Here is a 22,629-nt window from a genome sequence, read left to right on the forward strand (position 1 = left end):
TCTGCATCCCTGTGGATGTGCATATCTATTTCATTGCATCTGTTGTCAATTTTAATGAGTATGGGATGCAGGAATTTGCGTCCTGTAAATCCCTGGTGAATATAATATTACACCCCTTTCAGCTTGATGGTTACTGAATTTGTTTCATGACTCAGGCCCCGATTTCTCGAAACAAACTTACGTTTTTACACAAAATTCAAACTGCGTTTGACAATTTGAAACTGCTTTATTTGTAACTCAAATGCATTTTATAAAATACATAATGCCCAAACACCTTAACCAATATATTCACAAAAATCAAACTCTACAATTTTTGAGGTTAATATCAGTTTCAGTAAATTCAGGGAAATGTATTTTCTCAAATTTGAGTAAAAACTCGAACTTAAGTCAAAACTCAGACTAAAGGAAGTTTGTTTCGAGAAATTGGGGCCAGGTCTCACAACATATTTTGAATGATGTTCTGTGATTTACCTAAAAGCTTTCTGCAAGTCCAGGACTCTGAAGAAATATTCCATCCCAGTTAATTTTCATCACTGATGATCCCGTACATGATGTGGATGTTGGTTGCGTGGTTGCAGACTATGGAGGAAGCAGAGGTTGTGAATTCTCTGACCGGGCTGGAGTTTGTGCCAGATGCTGGGGAGTATGACACTGTGTTCGTCTTGTCATCGTTTGAGGGAGACATCTACAACAAGCTGCACAAGGCTGAGGCACGGATACTGGGCCCCCCTGCCATCATCAATGCTGTTAAAGCTAATGAGGTAAATGGCGTGTGTTTGTCATGCAGGTTACTGCAGTGTGTCTGCATAAAGCTAAATAAAAAGAGTGAAATGTTTCTTGGGCATCGACGCATAACTTTTATTTGTGGGCATAACAATTTTTTATTGCCATTTAGAAAAAGAGTAGTTTTGACTTGGCCGGGTCCCGATCATCCATTTGTCCACTCGAAGACTGAGTGTCTGTAAGAACAAGTGGGACTGAATCTACAACTCATTAACACATACTAAATGTCCCAAACTGGGAGAAAAAAAATAAAAATGTGTTCCTCCAGCATCATATTTTTGCTATAAAAGTCCTACCATTCTCATCACTTTTGTAAAAAAAAGTGCCCTGATGATGATGATGATGATGATGATGATGATGATGATGATGATGATGATGATGACGATGACGGTGATGACGATGATGATGATGACAACAAAGATGATGATGATGATGGCGATTATAGTTATTATTTGTGTAATTTGAAACTGAGTTGGAATTCATGACTGGATCCATCCTGATATTATTGAGTCAAGCCTCACTGAGTTTTTTGAAAATATTATTGGTCAGGGACCTTCACAGTGCAAACTAATGTTTGACAACATGTTAAAATTTTAAAAGTTGTCAAACTCGCGTTTTAACACATCAACACATGTCAAACTTTCATGGCATTTGAGAGCTATGTCTCTATCGGTGAGGTCACATGACATTTGCGTTGAAAGTGATTAGCTGTTTCTGATCAACATGAGTTTGACAGTGCTTCACACGTCAAAAGATTCTGACAACACCAAAAGTTTTATGGAAAAGTTGATGGGAATAGAGACCGATCCTATTTCTTGACAACAATTTGACAACTCCGAAATTGGCATTGGTTGTTGGAATGTTCACACTTGATAACAAACTTTTGCTTTCCATAGTGATGGCTGCTTTTTAATTTCCTCTTTATTCTGTTTGATGCAGTCTCTCCCCTACTCCAGCCGGCCACAGTTCTGCCCCTCTATGAAGGGGGTCATTGTTTGCTTCACAGGGTTCAAAGTCCGGGACCAAGTGGTGAGAGACAAGTCTATTATCTTATGGTTAAAAAATGTGTTGACTTAAAGGTCACGTGCAACGTAAAACGCAACTTTGCAGATTCTGGTACCTTTCGGTATGCACTTACCGAAACAAATCATAAAAAATGCCAATTCAACCTATAAAGTTGAAAGAAACGCGATGAAAAAAAAGCCCGCGAAATCGGAGTTCAAACGTTTCACTAAATTCCCCCCAGCGCTGGGGGGAAAACTGGTTTCAACAGCTGTGCTGCGCTGCGTTTGCGGAGCTTGAAACAGTATGTATGCCCAATGTCTGAGGTCGTGAGCAGTAGTCTAATCTTGGTTGTGTACACAAACCAGTAAATAATCTACTCTTTACGTAAAACAACTTGTTGATTGTGGTAAGCAGTCTCTGTCACAGAGACAGCTCAGTGTCTGGTTTATTCACACCTATATGTCTCTCTGCCTGTCTGCTAAAGACAACATGCAATACACAGCTTCAATCATTGACCATGTGCAATTTGAACTTAACACCTATCAGACTATACGACATAAAGTAAATAAGCTGATTTATGACTAGTGCACCCGAGTCCCGTGTCTGCCACATTATGTAATTAGACACGTGTGATACACATGACATGCTTTTATGTCTGTGGGTTGCCAACAAACTACATTCATTTTTTTCGGATGACTGGATTTGACGGAAACTGGTGCAAACTCTTGTCAGTTTCAAGTCCTGCTTTGTACTTGGACGAATGACAGATTCCAGCCACGCAGTAGTTTACCATCTCTACTGACATGATTTTTGACTGGATCGCGCGCAAATTCAGATAACATGTATTTTCCAAACCCAGCATTTCTATATACATTCTTCATGGATAACGACTTCTTTTAGTGTATATGATTTTGTTTGACAACAGTATATGAATCCATACTGAAACGACGCATCAAGTACACAAAAAGAAGTTGTTATCCATAAAGAATCTTAATTTCTTGTGACTGGCTATACTTGTAAAATGCCCATCAAACAGATCATCTTTCTGTACACACAATGAACCCTCAGCATATCAGCAAATGAAACAGCCAATCGGAAGCCGTCGTTACACTTGAGTGCATATCCACCCCCTATGACTGGGTTCGGTCTCCCGAGGGCTTCATTTCGGGGGAAGTAAGCCCAAGTACAAAATACTGCACTTTTGAATCGCGATTGTACGCTTAAAATTTTGTTTATTTGTTTTTTTAAGGCAGCAATGTATATCATATGTCATGAATAAGTGATAAATGTGTTTTAATTATGTTTGATTTTTTGGTTGCATGTGACCTTTAAACATTGCCAGCATCATTTGAAATGTTTGTTTACTTCCTCGAAAAGAGTGTGTTCATATATATCACACACAAAGTACATGTAAAATTACCACAGCCTTTCTTTTGAACTTAAGAAAATTGCATATATGGTGTCAAAGTGTCATTAGGGGACCGCTCTTAGAGGCCATTATATGTGGCTGTGAAGAGATCCCTGTGCACCCATTTTGTCTTCTAGATGGTAACAGTTGTTCCCCCTTGTGTATAACTAAGTCATGTTGACAGTTACAGAGTAAGGACATGTGTAGATTGAAATGCTGCAACTACTCCAAGAAACTCCTAAATAAATATTAGTCATGTATTTAATGTTGAAAGCTGAAGGTGAAGTGAATCCCATTGTCCAAGTATTCCAGAACCCCATGATAAAAAAATGTCCCTAAGAGTTGCTTCCCTTGCCTGTTGTATGCGTGTAAACTATTCCACCCACCAACCAGTCTCTCTGCTGTTGACAGTGTAACCTGGTGGATCTGGTTCACCATATGGCAGGCAGTGTCAGGAAGGACATCAACACCAAGGTCACCCACCTGGTGGCCAACTGTGGAGGGAGTCAGAAGTACCGAGTGAGTAGCTTTATACTTGAGCTTCACCACCAGTGAGTATGTGAGTAGTAAAAGCATTCTGTTGTCAAGCCGAGGACCCAGATCCATTCCTGTCATGGTAGTGTGAAGTCACTTTCTGTCGTCCTTACTGTGATATTGCTGGAATATTGCTCACTTTGCCTACACTCAGGTGGATATTGATAGCATCATCATCAAAATGCATTGATAGCCACATCAGTCCAATGCAGCCATATCATTCCAATGTATTGATAGCCACATCAGTCCCATGTATTGATAACCACATCAGTCCAGTGTATTGATAGCCACATCAGTCCCATGCATCGATAGCCACATCAGTCCCATGCATTGATAGCCACATCAGTCCAATGCATTGACAGCCACATCAGTCCCATGCATTGATAGCCACATCAATCCAATGCCTTTATAGCGACATCAGTCCAGTGCACTGATAGCAACACCAGGCCAATGCATTGACAGCCACATCAGTTGAATGTATTGATAGCCACATCAGTCAAATGCATTGATAGCCACATCAGCCCTTCATGTTGTAATATGGGTCTGGACCCCACTTGCACAAAGTGGTCTAAGCAGCTACAATGAACTCCCATACTCTAACATAGCCTTCAGATGGTCTCTAAGATCACTTCATGCAGATAGACCAGGGCCTCATTTCGCGAAGTTGTCGTAAGCCTAAAATCTCGTAACTTTTCTTGTAGCAATCATACTTCCGTTGTTACAGTATAGGAGGTAGAATGCTATGATAAAAGCATCACACATGTTACTGTCATTGATGAATATGATCAATGTAATTATATATAATATGATCAATTAAAATCTTTCTGTCATATCCATTGGTCAATTTGATGCTCCAGTATAGTGGTACCTGTTATTGGTAAACTGGGAAACAAATTTCTCGTAATATGTATTGGTGAATGATGGCAGTAAAGTACTTTCCACAATCCAGGGCTCCTTTCACGAAGCAACCTTTGCTAAGGTGAACTCCCATTCTTTAACTTTGCACTAAGGTTACCTTAGTGGTTGACAATCACCTTAGTGCTTTGTGAAAGGGGGCCCAGATCACTTCGACAGATTTAGTTAAAGGTTGTCTGCAGTATTCACAATAATGGAAAATAATTCAAAATTTAAGATGCCCAGCCTTTAATGCAATTCCATGTCTGAAAAAACACCCAGGAAAGGCAGCTTTTTGGCCTTTGATGAATCTTCATCTTAAAAAAATTGTTAGAAATTGATTATTGTATACTGCAATACAGCACTCTAGTAACATATGTTATAGGGATTATGTTGGATTAAGATTCTAGTACTGGGAATCAACCATGTAATGACAATTTTTGTTAATAATACAGTACTTTATACCAGATGTTGAATTACGGAATTTCAGCGAATGTCTATATCCTTCTAAGTCAGGTATTTTAATTTATGGCGCTGATGTCAGTTACAAAAGACAGCATGATTATAACAATACAGTAGTACTCCTCTAACTGAAGCCAGTCAGATGGTTTGTCGGAACGAACCTCCAAAAAGCATCATGGCTAACATATACGACTGACTAAAACTACAGGAATTGAAAGTTGATGTAAGGACAAATAAAAAAATGTTGTGGTTCTGATTACACCTCTTTTATGGTAGGTAGGTAGGATTTTATTTTTTATTTTTGGAATAGTTTTTTAAAAGTGGAGTACGAACTAATAACATGTTTATCAGTGTGTAATTGTTCATTCAATCAAGCTTGTGGCCATCATTTGAATTTCTCTATCGGAATGCTTGGAAAATACAGTAGTATCTGAAAGCTTATTTTATTCATGCCACTTAAAAAGAATAAGGTGGGCACCAGAATTCAAGTTAGTGAGAACCACAACATTTTTTAAGGCCCAATTTTTCATGTGTTGCCAGAACTTGACTCATGGTTGAAAAATGACACTTTTTGATTTCCCAGACATTCTTGCATGTTAAGATATTGGCATCCTTCCTTCTATCATGCCACATTTCGCCACTTTGTCTCTCCACTGACATGCTGGTTTTGAATGTGAGAATTTAAGAATGTGCTAACCTCATTGGCATAAGTTCCATGTACATGCTGCTTTCAGATGCAATAACTCAATGTAAACCTCAAAAAACAGTCACATTCAGATGCATTAACTCAATGTAAACCTCAAAAACAGTCACATTCAGATGCAATAACTCAATGTAAACCTCAAAAACAGTCACATATCAATGTAAACCTCAAAAACAGTCACATTCAGATGCAATAACTCAATGTAAACCTCAAAAACAGTCACATTCAGATGCAATAACTCAATGTAAACCTCAAAAACAGTCACATTCAGATGCAATAACTCAATGTAAACCTCAAGAACAGTCACATTCAGATGCAATAACTCAATGTAAACCTCAAAAACAGTCACATTCAGATGCAATAACTCAATGTAAACCTCAAAAACAGTCACATTCAGATGCAATAACTCAATGTAAACCTCAAAAACAGTCACATTCAGATGCAATAACTCAATGTAAACCTCAAAAACAGTCACATTCAGATGCAATAACTCAATGTAAACCTCAAAAACAGTCACATTCAGATGCAATAACTCAATGTAAACCTCAAAAACAGTCACATATCAATGTAAACCTCAAAAACAGTCACATTCAGATGCAATAGCGAAATGCATACCTCAGAAACGGTCACATTCAGATGCAATAGCGAAATGCATACCTCAGAAACGGTCACATTCAGATGCAATAGCGAAATGCATACCTCAGAAACGGTCACATTCAGATGCAATAGCGAAATGCATACCTCAAAAACAGTCACATTCAGATGCGATAGCGAAATGCATACCTCAAAAACAGTCACATTCAGATGCAATAACTAAATGCATACCTCAAAAACAGTCACATTCAGATGCAGTAACTAAATGTATACCTCAAAAAGTCACATTCAGATGCAGTAACTAAATGTATACCTTAAAAACAGTCCCATTCAGATGCAATAGCTAAATGCATACCTCAAAAACAGTCACATTCAGATGCAATAGCGAAATGCATACCTCAAAAACAGTCACTTTCAGATTAGTAACCATACTTTTGGTTGTTGGTATAATCTGATATGCTAAATCTGAAATTCACCACAATTAAATCTATTGGTGGATCAAGGAATTTTCAAGCGTGGTTGGGTTTCATATTTTCATATTTGAAGTATTTACACTTTCAATCATGTGAGTTATATAGTAGTGTCTGTTATACCCCCACCCACAATAGAAACAAGATATGAATATTGAACATTGTATAAAAGAATGAAAAAAAAAGATAAAATGCAGAAAAGTTCTCTATGTTCATCAAATTGCCATTCAGGCATCCAGAAACAACACAGTTAAAGAGCTCAATACAAAGACCTTATCGGCGTATACAGATAAAAGTATGCATGATACAGAAGGAAAAAATTTAAAATACATAGCCAATATGCACTACATATTGGTGTATGGTGAATGGTCTTAGAATCAATTACGGATATATTTTTTCAGTAAAAGTATTGTATTGTTTCTTGACCTGTTTACACAACAGTGGCGATGTTGAGGTGTATATATGAAACAAAACACAAGATTACTGGTACTCCATTGAATTCCATTTAGTACAGTGGAAGCTGTCAGAACCGTCATCTGTCCATTCCAGCAAGTTGTCAACACTGGCATAAAATCCCAGCCCCATCCATGACTTGTTCATTTATCACCAGCTCTACAATCCAGCACATTGACAAAACATTGATTATTTTTTCAGTGCCAATGAGTCCGGTATTCTGGTACGCTTTAGGCAGCGTCCACTGTACTCTAAATGTACATTTAGGTTTTTCCAGTACTGTTATATTGAAAAAAAAAGGAGTATGTACATCTGATGTTGAAAATTTATCTGGAGTCCTCTTAGCACAATGTGAAACCAGATGTCTATAGTCAGTGCTAAACATTATACCTGGAAATCAACCGACTGTTTCATAATGGTAACTACTAGCCATACAAAGCACAGATTAAAGGTGCCCGTGTAAACAAGAGCAGCAAACCAGCAGTATCTTAGTCGGATCTCTCCTACTATTTCTGGCGTGAAGGTGTGAGGTAGGCCTCTCGTCATCATCTATTATGCTTGGTGTCATCCTGGTGTTGATCTGAGTACAAACACACCTGACAAACAGTGAGCTGATGTTTGTTGACCTACGGTTGAGTGGGCAGGCAGTGGGTCTCTGTCAGCAACAGGTCAGCACGTCTCATCTCGTGTGTTTCAGTTCGCTGTCAGTGTTGGAATTCCCATCATGAGCGAGGACTGGGTACACCGGGCGTGGGCGGAACGTGAGAACATTGAACTAAAGGCTGACTGCAAGAAAATGGTGAGTACGCTGTTGGTATTTCTTTTGTTTACAGTACTATACATGTCTGAGTGTTATTGGTTGGTGAGTGTTTTAGGAGGTGCAGTTGTCAGATACTTTTCAGATACGTTCCATAGTATCGCATATTTTACCTAGTATATCCTGTGCAGTGTTTAGAATGTTAGGCTATTTAGACTTCTTGAGTTCTGTGAATCAAAAAAACCCTATACCGTAGACTGTATAATCTGATATCTGAATCATCTGACAATCTGTGAATTCAGACATATTTTAGGGGTCCTGGCAGCTTTCTATATTGTCATCATTTAAACACTGAATTATCTGACATCTGTATATCCCAAATTCCAAACATAAGAGTCATACAACAACTGACTATTGGCTTACATGTGTTGTGTTGTTTTATCATCATTTCTATAGGTTTTGTCACCTCACTGATGCCATCTGATGCCCTGGACAAGTCAGTTTTCATTTCGGGTAATCAAATAATGGTGCCTAACTTGTCCGTGGGCTATTAGATAGTTTTCACTTATGGTTTCAAACTGCAAATAAACATGGATTTCATTTCATATCTGCTCAAAATGTAGCTACTGAATATCGCATGGATAATAAAGTAGAGTTATCTTTCTTTCTGTTTATCACTTTTTGGTAAATAGTCCACTAAACTTCAAATACCATGTTGACTTCTTCTTTTATAATTAAGTCATCATGATTTTGTCTTAAAATCAGGGCAAGTGGAAAATTAGTCTGGACAAGTAACTTTCCTAAAGTCACTTGTCCTGTGGCAAGCAGTTTTTAAAAAATATTTTGAATCCCTGCTCACTTCTTGAATAACAGGCTTGGCCAATAAAGGTCTAATGTGCTTCTTATGCCTTTTATTTTCTACCCAACAAATAATGCGGTTGAACCGTCCATCAGTTTCTAGAAATGATATTGCCATGACAAATAACATTACCATGTTACTGTTAACTGGTTAGAATTTCACGCTGTTCTGAAATGAACAAAGCAACAACAGACATTTAGTTTATAGGCTGTACTGAAAAGCATGCTTGTACTCTGTATTTGGTGGTGACAGTATGTGAGCCAGGTTAAATCTGCCTCCAATGTTCAGATGTTTGTCCTTTACATTATGCAGTTTCGTGCTATGATGAACACACAAACTGTCAGTTCTTGATAAGCTGAAGTGAGGTTAATTGTAAATTAGAACTCACTCGGTACCTGCAAGCTTTATGTACTATACTGCATCTCTTATCCCTGTACTATGGGTAGTTTCTGTCATTTCAAGGGCTTGAATTCAAACTACACACTCCAAGATTATTTTAGTATATTAACGTTTATGACACAGCTTTCAGATTTTTGTGATATGTTTTATTGACACTGGTTGTGTATTCCTGTTATCATGGTGCGTATTTGTTTTGCATGGTGCAAATATGTTTTTACATTAACATGCACTTGGTGCAAGTTGAATCAAGAGCAGAGCCCTTGGTAAACCCAACTTAAGCATAACACTGATGAAGATGTAGTACAAGGCTTTCCTTCCCACGAACCTGACAGTGTTCTACCTTGCCAAGACTGCAGCATATGATGCAGTTCCCGACATAAGGTGCTGTTGACATTTTTGTGTTGTGCTGTGGGGAACATAGTTGTTTTCTACTTGACAAACAGTACAGCTGATAACATGTTTTGTTATGTCATGGTTTGTGCTAGTGATGGTGTCATCGATGCATATAGACTGGTTTGGCTTGGCAGTCAGCATGCTTCCTACAATGGTGGGATTGACAACATTTTCATCTTCCAATACAGCACATCAACATTGATTCTGTTGATGAAGTTTGTTTTGATTGCTGATTCGTCAGTTTGGTCTGCTGAATGGTCAAGCTATGATGACTGTATGAATGTGTTGCAGTGAAGGTGTCTGTAGTGTGGTGATGACTGTAATACAGTGGCATCTGCCCAATACGGCAAGTTGCCAACACTGGCATATAATCTGAGCCCCATCCATGACTTGTACATATATCATCAGCTCTATAATCTGTCACATTGTCTAAACTGGATTATTTCTTCTGTCCCAGTGTGTGCCGATTTAGACAGCTTCCACTGTATTGAGATGTAAGTTGACCTAGAGATAGAAACTACAGACTGAGTCAGGGATTTACTTGGGCCCCGATATCACGGTTTTCTCACATCAGTTGCTATAAAATTAACAGTGATTTAAAATCGCATCCTGCTCACTTGTATGATAAGAAATAATAAAGTGTTTAAATCTGTTTTACTAAGAAAGGCTTTGTCCTTATTTTGTTCTGTCAAAGATATTCCTGTTGCTTTCTACCTATTTTTATTCTTTGAAACATAACTTTCGGTATGGAACTTCAAACATCGTTACACAGTGCTGTACAAAATGAACTGCACTGCAAGGATTGCAAACTCCGAACCTCGCAGTACTGTGTTGTTTATGCACTTTGCGACGCTGTACAGCGTTCACGTTCAGAAGTTGTGTTCTGCAACATCACACAAAAAGCGTCTGATGACGAAACCATTTCATTCGATATTAAATTCTTTACATTTTTAAAGACTACGAATGAAAGTGAAGAAACAACTTAAGTCGGTGACCTTGTTGACAGCCAGAAAACAGACACCAGTTGTTATGCTAGTAGATCTACAGAGTTTTAATTCATTGCAATTCAGGATTAGCTGACTTGAAATTGATTATGACAGAGTCCTCTTTGTTGTTTATTCTTTTTCTTCTTAATGATCATTAACAGTTAAATCTTCTAATATTTGAAAACATGTTTTTGGTCCCATGTGAGATTTGATCTCATCTTTTCTGAGCCAGGTTTATTCCTGCTGAGGCTACAAGCAAAGGAAATGTTATTCAGCATGGTCAGCCATTACCATTTGGAGTCCTGGGCCTCAGATTTTGAAGCTCTCTTAAGAAAATCGTAAGATAAAGTTAATGTATGGCTCTTACGACTATCATGGCGCTAATGGAGCTTTGTAAATCTAGGCCCTGGATACAAAGAAGATAACAACATGAGAACATCACATGTGAATGGACTTGTGTGTAGATTTTAAGTTAAGCAACAGAATAAAAATGGTAGTGAAATGTGCAGTGCAGCTCTACCTATTATTACTCATTTGGTGAAATATAACCAGTGCCATATATATCATATGTGCACATGGACTCATATCACTTTCGTCATCTATGATGTCATTAAGCAATTGAACATGATGTCATTGAAGAGGGCTATCACACTTTCTTACTGTGTTTTACTGCCCAAATGTATGTGAATAAAATGGATAATATAGAAATTACTCACTCAAGCAAATGTGTCATGCAAAATAATATATTGCCCTTGCTCTTACTCAAACAATACATCCTTTCTCACTTGTTTCATATAAGTCGTATGACACACTTGCTTGTGCAATAATCTCTATATATGGCCCTGGGTAATGTTTAAAGGTCACATGCAACCAAAAAATCAAACATAATTAAAACACATTTATCACTTATTCATGACATATAATATACATTGCTGCTTTTAAAAAAGCAAATAAACAAAATTATAAGCGTACAATCGCGATTCAAAAGTGCAATATTTTGTGCTTGGGCTTACTTCCCCCGAAACGAAGCCCTCGGGAGACCGAACCCAGTCATAGCGGGTGGATATGCACTCAAGTGTAACGACGGCTTCCGATTGGCTATTTCATTTGCTGATATGCTGAGGGTTCATTGTGTGTACAGAAAGATGATCTGTTTGATGGGCATTTTAGAAGTGTAGCCGGTCACAAGAAAGTAAGATTCTGTATGGCTAACAACTTCTTTTTGTGTACTTGATGCGTCGTTTCAGTATGGATTCATATACTGCTGTCAAACAAAATCATATACACTAAAAGAAGTCGTTATCCATGAAGAATGTATATAGAGATGTTGGGTTTGGAAAATACATGTTCTCTGAATTTGCGCTCGATCCAATCAAAAATCATGTCAGTAGAGATGGTAAACTACTGCGTGGCTGGAATCTGTCATTCGTCCAAGTACAAAGCAGGACTTGAAACTGACAAGAGTTTACACCAGTTTCCGTCAGATCCAGTCATCCGAAAAAAATGAATGTAGTATGTTGGCAACCCACAGACATAAAAACATGTCATGTGTATGCCTAATTACATAATGTGGCGGACACAGGACTCGGGTGCACGAGTCATAAATCAACTTATTTTCTTTATGTCGTATAGTCTGATAGGTGTTAAGTGGTCAATGATCGAAGCTGTGTATTGCATGTTGTCTTTGGTAGACAGGTAGACAGGCAGGCAGACATATAGGTGTGAATAAACCAGACACTGAGCTTTCTCTGTGACAGAGACTGCTTACCACAATCAACAAGTTTTTTTTACGTAACGAGTAGATTATTTACTTGTTTGTGTACACAACCAAGATTAGACTACTGCACACAACCTCAGACATTGGGCATGCATACTGTTTCAAGCTCCGCTAACCTATTCACTGCGCATGCGTCACGGCGCAGCGTAGCACAGCTGTTGAAACCAGTTTTTCCCCCAGCGCTGGGGGGAATTTAGTGAAACGTTTGAACTCCGATTTCGCGGGCTTTTTTTTCATCGCGTTTTTTTTCAACTTTATAGGTTGAATTGGCATTTTTTATGATTTGTTTCGGTAAATGCATACCTAAAGGTACCAGAATCTGCAAAGTTGTGTTTTACGTTGCATGTGACCTTTAAGGAAATGATTTGTTTCTATTTAAACACTAGGTTATTCAGAGTCAGTTTAACCTGAGCACTTTAATTTCGAAATTCACAAAGCTGGTACAATGACTTTCTGAGTTGAAAACTGTTGTATGTTTCTGTCTCCATCATGGTGTAAACTGTTGTATTTTTCTGTCTCCATCATGGTGTAAACTGTTGTATTTTTCTGTCTCCATCATGGTGAAAACTGTTGTATCTCACTATCTCCATCATGGTATAAACTGTTGTATCTCCCTGTCTCCATCATGGTGTAAACTGTTGTATCTCCCTGTCTCCATCATGGTGTAAACTGTTGTATCTCCCTGTCTCCATCATTGTGTAAACTGTTGTATCTCCCTATCTCCTTCGTGCTGTGAACTGTTGTTACTCCCTGTCTCCATCATGGTGTAAGCTGTTGTATCTCCCTGTCTCCATCATGGTGTAAACTGTTGTTACTCCCTGTCTCTATCATGGTGTAAACTGTTGTTACTCCCTGTCTCTATCATGGTGTAAACTGTTGTTACTCCCTGTCTCCATCATGGTGTAAACTGTTGTATCTCCCTATCTCCTTCGTGCTGTGAACTGTTGTATCTGCCTCTTTCCATCATGGTGTAAGCTGTTGTTACTCCCTGTCTCCATCATGGTGTAAACTGTTGCATATCCCTGTCTCCATCATGGTGTAAACTGTTGTTACTCCCTGTCTCCATCATGGTGTAAACTGTTGTTACTCCCTGTCTCTATCATGGTGTAAACTGTTGTATCTCCCTGTCTCCATCATGGTGTAAGCTGTTGTTACTCCCTGTCTCCATCATGGTGTAAACTGTTGTTACTCCCTGTCTCCATCATGGTGTAAGCTGTTGTATCTCCCTGTCTCCATCATGGTGTAAACTGTTGTTACTCCCTGTCTCCATTATGGTGTAAGCTGTTGTATCTCCCTGTCTCCATCATGGTGTAAACTGTTGTTACTCCCTGACTCCATCATGGTGTAAACTGTTGTTACTCCCTGACTCCATCATGGTGTAAACTGTTGTTACTCCCTGTCTCCATCATGGTGTAAACTGTTGTATCTCCCTGTCTCCATCATGGTGTAAACTGTTGTATCTCCCTGTCTCCATCATGGTGTAAACTGTTATATCTCCCTGTCTCTATCATGGTGTAAACTGTTGTTACTCCCTGTCTCCATCATGGTGTAAACTGTTGTTACTCCCTGTCTCCATCATGGTGTAAGCTGTTGTATCTCCCTGTCTCCATCATGGTGTAAACTGTTGTTACTCCCTGTCTCTATCATGGTGTAAACTGTTGTTACTCCCTGACTCCATCATGGTGTAAACTGTTGTTACTCCCTGTCTCCATCATGGTGTAAGCTGTTGTATCTCCCTGTCTCCATCATGGTGTAAACTGTTGTTACTCCCTGTCTCTATCATGGTGTAAGCTGTTGTTACTCCCTGTCTCCATCATGGTGTAAACTGTTGTTACTCCCTGTCTCTATCATGGTGTAAACTGTTGTTACTCCCTGTCTCTATCATGGTGTAAACTGTTGTTACTCCCTGTCTCTATCATGGTGTAAACTGTTGTTACTCCCTGACTCCATCATGGTGTAAACTGTTATATCTCCCTGTCTCTATCATGGTGTAAACTGTTGTTGCTCCCTGTCTCTATCATGGTGTAAACTGTTGTTACTCCCTGTCTCCATCATGGTGTAAACTGTTGTTACTCCCTGTCTCCATCATGGTGTAAGCTGTTGTATCTCCCTGTCTCCATCATGGTGTAAGCTGTTGTATCTCCCTGTCTCCATCATGGTGTAAACTGTTGTATATATAGAGATATGTCCCTGTTTCCAGTGTTGATGACAACAGCAGTGATTCGTGGTGAGAGTGATCTTGCCTTCCTGACATATTTCCTGTCTGACTGGTGTCTTACTTCCTTCTTGGTTACATCCATGACGGAATACATCCAACACTCAAGCCAACAAATACATACAACCACTAGATAGCACAGCTAACAATAACACATGTAAATCAGTTTTTAGGAGCTGCACAGGGAAGTTTAGTGAACTGCAATGTACATTTGTAATTCAATAAAAATGTCAGTTCTCCACAGTGAACTTATAATATACATATACAGAAAGTCATACTAGTGCATTTGGATGTTTTATATTAAACTCGACGATGTCATGGGAGCAGAGAAACAAGTTCAGAGAACGAGACATCTTCGAGTTCAATACAACACATCCAAGTGCACTTCTGTGATGTTCCGTATATGTGTTATAGAAGAATGAGGTGTTTCTCTGCTCCACTGACATCTTCATGTTGAATACGAAACATCCAAATGCAGTAGTATGACGTTCTATGTTTTATACCCTCTTATCTTGCATTAATCTGTTTTAATGAGCTTTAAGGAAAGTAGAACCGGCAGGAGTTTAATACAGAATCCAGGGTCCAATACAGAATTTGACCATGTCATCCATATTGCACCCTTGTATTAGTATACTAAGTTTACACTGGGATAGAAGAGTCAGTATAAACTGTAGTAAAATGATACAGGTGAAGTTAACATATATGAAACACTGGTGTTCAAATAAAGTCACATAAAAAGTGGTGGTAAATCTCAGAGGCCCATAATTTTTCATACCCTATTAATTCTAAACACTTGAAGTCCATTCTATCCCCATTAAACAACCTTTTTGCTAAAATTAGTGCATTGAAAATAGATTTCTTGATTTGAGAAAGTATATTGATGGCTTATTTTTGATGGCCAAACGTGCATTCATGAGAGACATTGATAGTTGATTTCAAGCTCATGGTTGAGAAAAATATCAGATATTTTTGTAAAATGAGACACTGGAGATGTTACTGCCACAATGGAGCAACACTGGGGAATAAAGTTATGTTATTGTATACATGAATTTTTCATATATTTGTGTGCAATACAACAAAGAAATGAAACTAAAATATACTACCCATTAATTATTAGACTCATTAGTGTAAATGTAGCTACTTACTTCAGCCATCTTTTCTAGACTACATTTTGCGAAACATTCCATACTGTTTGAAGGTGCTGTTTACACATGAACTGTGTAAAACTGTAAAACATTTTCCTAGCATTGAAAAGATTGTCATGAGCTCAGTAAATCTGAAATTCAGTGAAAATTGATGAACTCTTAACAAAACTTTACACCAAAATGCAGCTGTTGACATACATGATATTTGCACATGCTTTTCAGCAATTTGATACATGATACTCATGTATTTGATCTGCATAAAGTTTGCTGTTGGTCATAACATAGTCAGTGCTTTTATAGAGTCTAAACATTTGCTGGGTAGTATACATGCTAGATTATTCTGCTATATCTGTTGAGAGATACCACCAAAGTTACATCAGTCCTGGTCAGATTTCTTGTCAGAAAACTTTCTGAAGCATCAGTTATCACACATATTTTGCATTTTTTAGCTATTGGTTTGTTATGATGCTAAAATCCTTCTACAGTTAAGACAGACAAATCATTTAAATCGTATATAGATATTCTGATGATGTTGGGGGCCAAGTTTGAAGCATGTGCAGAAAAATTCTCAAATTGAAATTCTGAATTTCACAACTCATGTAACCATGACTTAGATGAGGTGACTTGCGTTTCACAGGACCGGCCGGCTGACAGGATGAGTCTGTGATATCCTGTTTTGGTGACACAGTTTTAGCAGTGTTACAGCACCACTGTGACGTGTTCCTTGTGACTGTTTCAGATGCTGTACCGAGTGAAGCCGTTTTACGAGTGTTGTCTCAGCTTTCTTGGCTTCTCCAAGGAGGAACAGAAACACATGGAAGAACTCACCATAGAAAATGGTAGGTTGAACATCTCAGAAAGCATGGAAACTGTCAACTTTGTATTCTGAACATATGCTGTACTAAAACGATGGCTATTGCCAAGTCAGTCAGGTCAGTGATGGCTGATTGTGTCATCCATTAGAAGACAAATTGGAAATATTGGTCATGATGTTTTTGATTGCATACATTCATTTTATGTTGTTGCATTTATGTATATTGGGAGGTAACATCCACTGAACACTACATGTTTGTTGCATATTTCATTAATGGAGAGTTTTCATGGACAGGAAGTTATGTGTGACATGAGTATTGATAAACAGAAGTATGACTCAAGATTTTATGCAGTGAAATGTTGAAGGCGATGTGCTGTGGTTTGAGAGTCTGTGAACAATAGCAGGGGAACTGATGGTTTGAAAGCCTGTGAACAGTAGCAGGGGAACTGATGTGGTTTGGGATTGTAGTTGTAGGCGTGGATCTGAGATTTGGAAGCCAGTGAAAGGTTGTAGGCCTGGTGCTCAGATTCAGAAGTGTGAACAGTTGTAGGCGTGAATCATACATTTGGAAGCCAGTGAAAGGTTGTAGACATGGTGCTCAGATTCAGAAGTGTGAACAGTTGTAGATATGGATCATACATTTGGAAGCCAGTGAAAGGTTGTAGACATGGTGCTCAGATTCAGAAGTGTGAACAGTTGTAGGCGTGGATCTGAGATTTGGAAGCCAGTGAAAGGTTGTAGGCCTGGTGCTCAGATTCAGAAGTGTGAACAGTTGTAGGCGTGAATCATACATTTGGAAGCCAGTGAAAGGTTGTAGACATGGTGCTCAGATTCAGAAGTGTGAACAGTTGTAGATATGGATCATACATTTGGAAGCCAGTGAAAGGTTGTAGACATGGTGCTCAGATTCAGAAGTGTGAACAGTTGTAGGCGTGGATCTGAGATTTGGAAGCCAGTGAAAGGTTGTAGGCCTGGTGCTCAGATTCAGAAGTGTGAACAGTTGTAGGCGTGGATCTGAGATTTGGAAGCCAGTGAAAGGTTGTAGGCCTGGTGCTCAGATTCAGAAGTGTAAACAGTTGTAGATATGGATCATACATTTGGAAGCCAGTGAAAGGTTGTAGGCATGGTGCTCAGATTCAGAAGTGTGAACAGTTGTAGGCATGGATCTGAGATTTGGAAGCCAGTGAAAGGTTGTAGGCCTGGTGCTCAGATTCAGAAGTGTAAACAGTTGTAGATATGGATCATACATTTGGAAGCCAGTGAAAGGTTGTAGACATGGTGCTCAGATTCAGAAGTGTGAACAGTTGTAGGCGTGGATCTGAGATTTGGAAGCCAGTGAAAGGTTGTAGGCCTGGTGCTCAGATTCAGAAGTGTGAACAGTTGTAGGCGTGAATCATACATTTGGAAGCCAGTGAAAGGTTGTAGACATGGTGCTCAGATTCAGAAGTGTGAACAGTTGTAGGCGTGGATCTGAGATTTGGAAGCCAGTGAAAGGTTGTAAGCATGGCGGTCTGATTCTGAAGTGTGAATGGTTGTAGGCGTGGAGCATAGATTTGGAAGACAGCAGTTGTATGCATGGGTCATAGATTTGGGAGACAGTGAACAGTTGTAGGCGTTGAACTGTGGTTCAGAAGCATGAATGGTTGTAGGCATGGAAGATAGATTTTGAAGGCGGTCAAAAGTTGTGGGCATGGATCATAGCTTTGGAAGGCGGTGAACAGTTGTACGTGTGGAAAAAAATATCACATCCTCTGAATCAGGTCACCTGACCAACCCATTGATTCATCTTTGACCTAGAAAATGTATGGACTAACAAAACATACGATGAGGAACTTACCTAGCCATGATTCCCATCTCCATGTTATGTTTTAACTGGGGCCTGACCACCATTGTATGGCAATACTGTTAAACGTATGACAGTTTCTGCTTGTTTGTTGTTTGACTCTGCTGTGTTATTGGTTGTCTAAAGCTGCACTCAGGGGTATTCCAGCTATAAGGCAACTGTCTTGACCAGACAGTCCAGTGATTAACATCATGTGCTCTGGTCTACATGGTATATTTAAGCGTCGCAGGTGCTGACAAGGATTGTAACAATCCAACTATGTTTTTTCAGGGGGAACATACGCAGCACTAGGCAGTGATGAAGCCACACACCTTGTTGTTGATGACCATGCGGTCAAGGAAGTACCCATGGACATCTCGCTACCCCTTCATGTTGTCAGAGGGGAGGTAAGCTGCTTTCTCTGAAATCATCTTGTTGTTTATTGGCCTTTTATTAAGGTTACAATGGTGAATAGGAGCAGGGTCATAGCCTACAGTCTGTTTGACAAGAAAGTGTACCCATGAATTGCTAAACAAATCAGTTTACAAAGGTACTTAATAAGTATCACAGGGCAAGATACACTCGGCCTGGTTTAGCTTTTGAGACAGCGCCTCCTACCTGTTTCGTTTTACAGCAGTAGTGAAACTTCATAGTAGCTACATCCTTAATAGTTTCAGCATGAAAGTTATTGTTTTTACATCAGCTATCCTTTGTCATGAAGCTAAGTCTAATTGCAAAATAAGCATTTTAAAAGTGTCCTTTGTAATACAGTATCATTGCTCAGTTTCTATAAAGCCATGATCTGTTCTTAATTAGTCTCTCAGGACTTTGAAAAAGTTTGCATTGCTCATTTCTGCACTAATCTCTCCCGAGGAAAGTCCTTTTTCTTCCGTTTCCTATCTCCCTACCACTGGAACTGTAGTTAGGCCAAACTTAGTTTAAGAGATATTTTACATTTTCAAATATTAACTACATTAAATGTAGAGATAAATATGGAAAAACAGTTGTTTTCCTATTTCCGACAGTACTTTAATGTTTCTGGATTTTCTTTTTCACTGTGTCACATGTTTATATTGAAAGTGTGGTAATGTGACGTTGCCTTGTACTTTGCTTCTATACAATGCAGACAGCCCATTATAGCTTAAATATCGTTACAGGTAGTGTTTAAACTAAACTCGCTCGCTCACTGAACTGTCATAATTGTAACTCTTCAATATAGAATTGTGAAAGCTGAAGCCATCTGTTGTAACTGTGACACACGTTCACTATGATTGTGCTTCTCAGTGCCGGAGTGTTGTTGGACTATGTGGTACAATGGCCGAAGGTCCCAATGGTCCTGTGTATGAGGACTTACCCTACTACATGGCGATCCATCGTCCAGTTGTGTAATGTAGTGGTACATCGCTACAAACATCTTAATGATCTAGTACTACTGAGCACAAGGAAACTGAAAGTAATGAAGTCATGTGCTCTTTCTGTTAATGTCTTGTAAAGTTGAAACATGTCTTTCATGATCTAGTTGTTCATCTATGTAGTTTCGATAGTTTTATTTTATGTTTTGAATGTACAGGTCATCCATGTGTAGCACAATGTAGCTGAAAATGTGCTCAGATGACATTCAACGCTCGTTTGCTCACTCACTCACTCACTCACTCACTCACTCACTCACTCTGTGTTGCACTTGCAGTGGTTCTGGGGCTGCATCCAGATGGAGGCATGTGCTGATGAAGACATCTACACGTTCCACAAGGTAACATTTTTGCCTTCTCAGGTCTTCCAGATGATTCTTTACTGATACCTATGTGATTACATTTGTCATGTATGTTGTCATTTTCTCCCTACGTCTTCAGCAGATGACAACATTCAAGTCACAACTTTGTTTAGCATGGAGTTTCCTTGTGTTCTAATTCTGGATAAAATCTTAGTTTATTTCCTTTGTTAGAACAACTCAACAGGATATGCTGAAATAGTTATTTTTTTGACAAGAGTGAAATCCACTCCACTTGTGTATGACACCAATCAAAATATAGAAATGTTCTTCCTTAATAAGAACATAAATCTACTGTTTTTAATATTATGGGCCGTTATTGCTGATTTAAGACCTCTGAATGGAATTTAAAAACTGAAGTCATTAGCATGAGGTTTTGAAATTAAATATTTATCGGCATCAAATCAATTATATTGGGCCACAAAAGTGAAAACAGAGTAGCTTTATCTTCATCATAGCTAGATTGATAAGTGTTTTAAAACCAGACTCTTTGGCGCACAAAACCACAAGCCAAGAAGGGATTTTTTCCTTGAAATTGCTTGGAATCATTTAGTTGAGGGACAAGTTGTGTAATGAACAAAGAAGACATTCAACAGCATAAATGCTTTATTTCATTAAGCAGTATGCTTGTATTTGTAACAAGCAGCATACTAGTACATAGATAAAAAAAAAATATAGTTTACACTTACACAGGTACAATTATTTGATTTTTCTGAAGCGAATTATTTCATCCCAGCACAAGTGGTCAGGTCACAGGGCAGGTGCTGCCACCCGTACCTGGACAATTGGCTCCAACAGGCACTTGCCGCTCACTTGAGTCGAGATACAACATTCGTGGTGATGTGTATTCTCACCAGATTGGGCTACTGTATGACAGTCAACTTTCCCGAATTCAAAAGCTTAGTCGCCGCCGCTGTCTTTATCATGGAAATAATTGATGATAGCCACCCTACTATTCCCCATCTGGAAAATACCTGACAAGCAAGGTGTTATGTGGGAAACATGCACACTGGACTGGGCATTATGGCCAGGACAGGTTAAGACATGTGGGCCAACGTATGTTGATGGCAGAATACTGCTGCTTTTCAGCTGCTGCCAAATTTTCCAGCTTCGAAGTTTCTTTACTGGGATGAGGGTCAAGAAATCTTCTTCAAACCATTCTTTTTTACTTCAAAAACACAAAAATATGCTGCCATGGTAGAAATCGCTGATGTCTCACATCTTTGTTTACAAACAAACAGGCCAATGAGTTCATTGTATGCATAAGCAGTGAATTGGTCACTTTAATAAGAGACCCTAAACTGCCATTTCAGTACTGTTTTGATGAGCTTTCAGCCAATCAGAATCGAATATCACACAATGTCAAACTACATGTTAACATAAATATGACGTTGCCTGAAACACTATTTTTTTTTCCTTTTAAAATCCTATTGCTGTCAGATAAATACTATTTCACAAACACCTTCTCTGGATGTATAAGTGACAGAACCTAACATTTTGTCCTGATTAAATGTCTCAGCACTATTCCCCCTGTTCTTGGTGCTTTTACTAAAATGTTAAATTTCTGAGATCTGCATTTCCTTTGGCTGTCATATCACACTGAGCCAACAGATTATAGTGAAAATGGACCCCTGCGAAAACAGCCAAAATATAATTCAAGAAAATGGCCACCGCTCATGTGGCAACAGCTGCTGGGAAAAAACATCCTCTTAGCCAACAGAAAACAGCCATTAAACATAACAGAAAACTTTATGTATTCTGGTTTGCTTTTTTCATCTCTAAATCAATATCATAATAAGAAAGCAAAAGAAATAACATAGCCTTGTCAAACAAAATTTTAGGTTGTACTTGTACAGGTTGTATTGATGTGTTTTGTTGTACATCTAAATAGAGTCACTGTATGCCGCAGAATGCTCGTCAAACCACTCTTCATTTGTTTGTCTCTGAAAAGTGCAATATAGATTATATAATGTCAGGATTTTTCAAATGGTTTGTTAGTATTGATAATAAATATGATGATATGTGTACTAAAGAGAGATAAATAGAATGAGTAAACCCTACCTTTCAAATAATAGTATTTTGATGTTTTCTTAAGGAGATAAGTGGCTGTCATCACCTTCTCAACACTAGCGAAAACTGACCAGAAAGGATTATTTCAGGCTGTCACCCATCGACAATTTCTTTTTTAATAAACACGGGGAGATGTTATTGTTATTCACTGGATTGTGGTGAAAGTATTGGATAAGATGATCTATTAATTCATTTATTAACCTGTTTTCTTTTTCTAATGTCAGTCAGTACACAGGGAGTAGCGATGTGACTGGATATCTTTGTCTGAGTCATGGTGACTCGTAGTACAAATTTAGATTGATTAAATTTACAACTGAA

At 38.6% G+C, this 22,629-nt stretch overlaps 1 protein-coding gene across 2 annotated transcripts in view; it reads left to right on the forward strand.

Moving 5' to 3' along the window:
- The window catches only part of LOC137281858 (protein ECT2-like), a 51,841-nt gene that overhangs the window by 12,222 nt on the left and 16,990 nt on the right, over nt 1-22,629 (forward strand). For both annotated transcript variants that reach the window (XM_067813513.1, XM_067813514.1), the window contains 7 exons: nt 579-761; nt 1,723-1,812; nt 3,608-3,715; nt 8,004-8,105; nt 16,577-16,676; nt 18,765-18,880; nt 20,161-20,223. In XM_067813513.1, coding sequence (XP_067669614.1) covers nt 579-761; nt 1,723-1,812; nt 3,608-3,715; nt 8,004-8,105; nt 16,577-16,676; nt 18,765-18,880; nt 20,161-20,223 — 762 coding nt within the window. The remainder of the gene's footprint in view (nt 1-578; nt 762-1,722; nt 1,813-3,607; nt 3,716-8,003; nt 8,106-16,576; nt 16,677-18,764; nt 18,881-20,160; nt 20,224-22,629) is intronic.

This window comes from Haliotis asinina, chromosome 4, assembly GCF_037392515.1.
Source record: "Haliotis asinina isolate JCU_RB_2024 chromosome 4, JCU_Hal_asi_v2, whole genome shotgun sequence".
NCBI lineage: Eukaryota > Metazoa > Mollusca > Gastropoda > Lepetellida > Haliotidae > Haliotis > Haliotis asinina.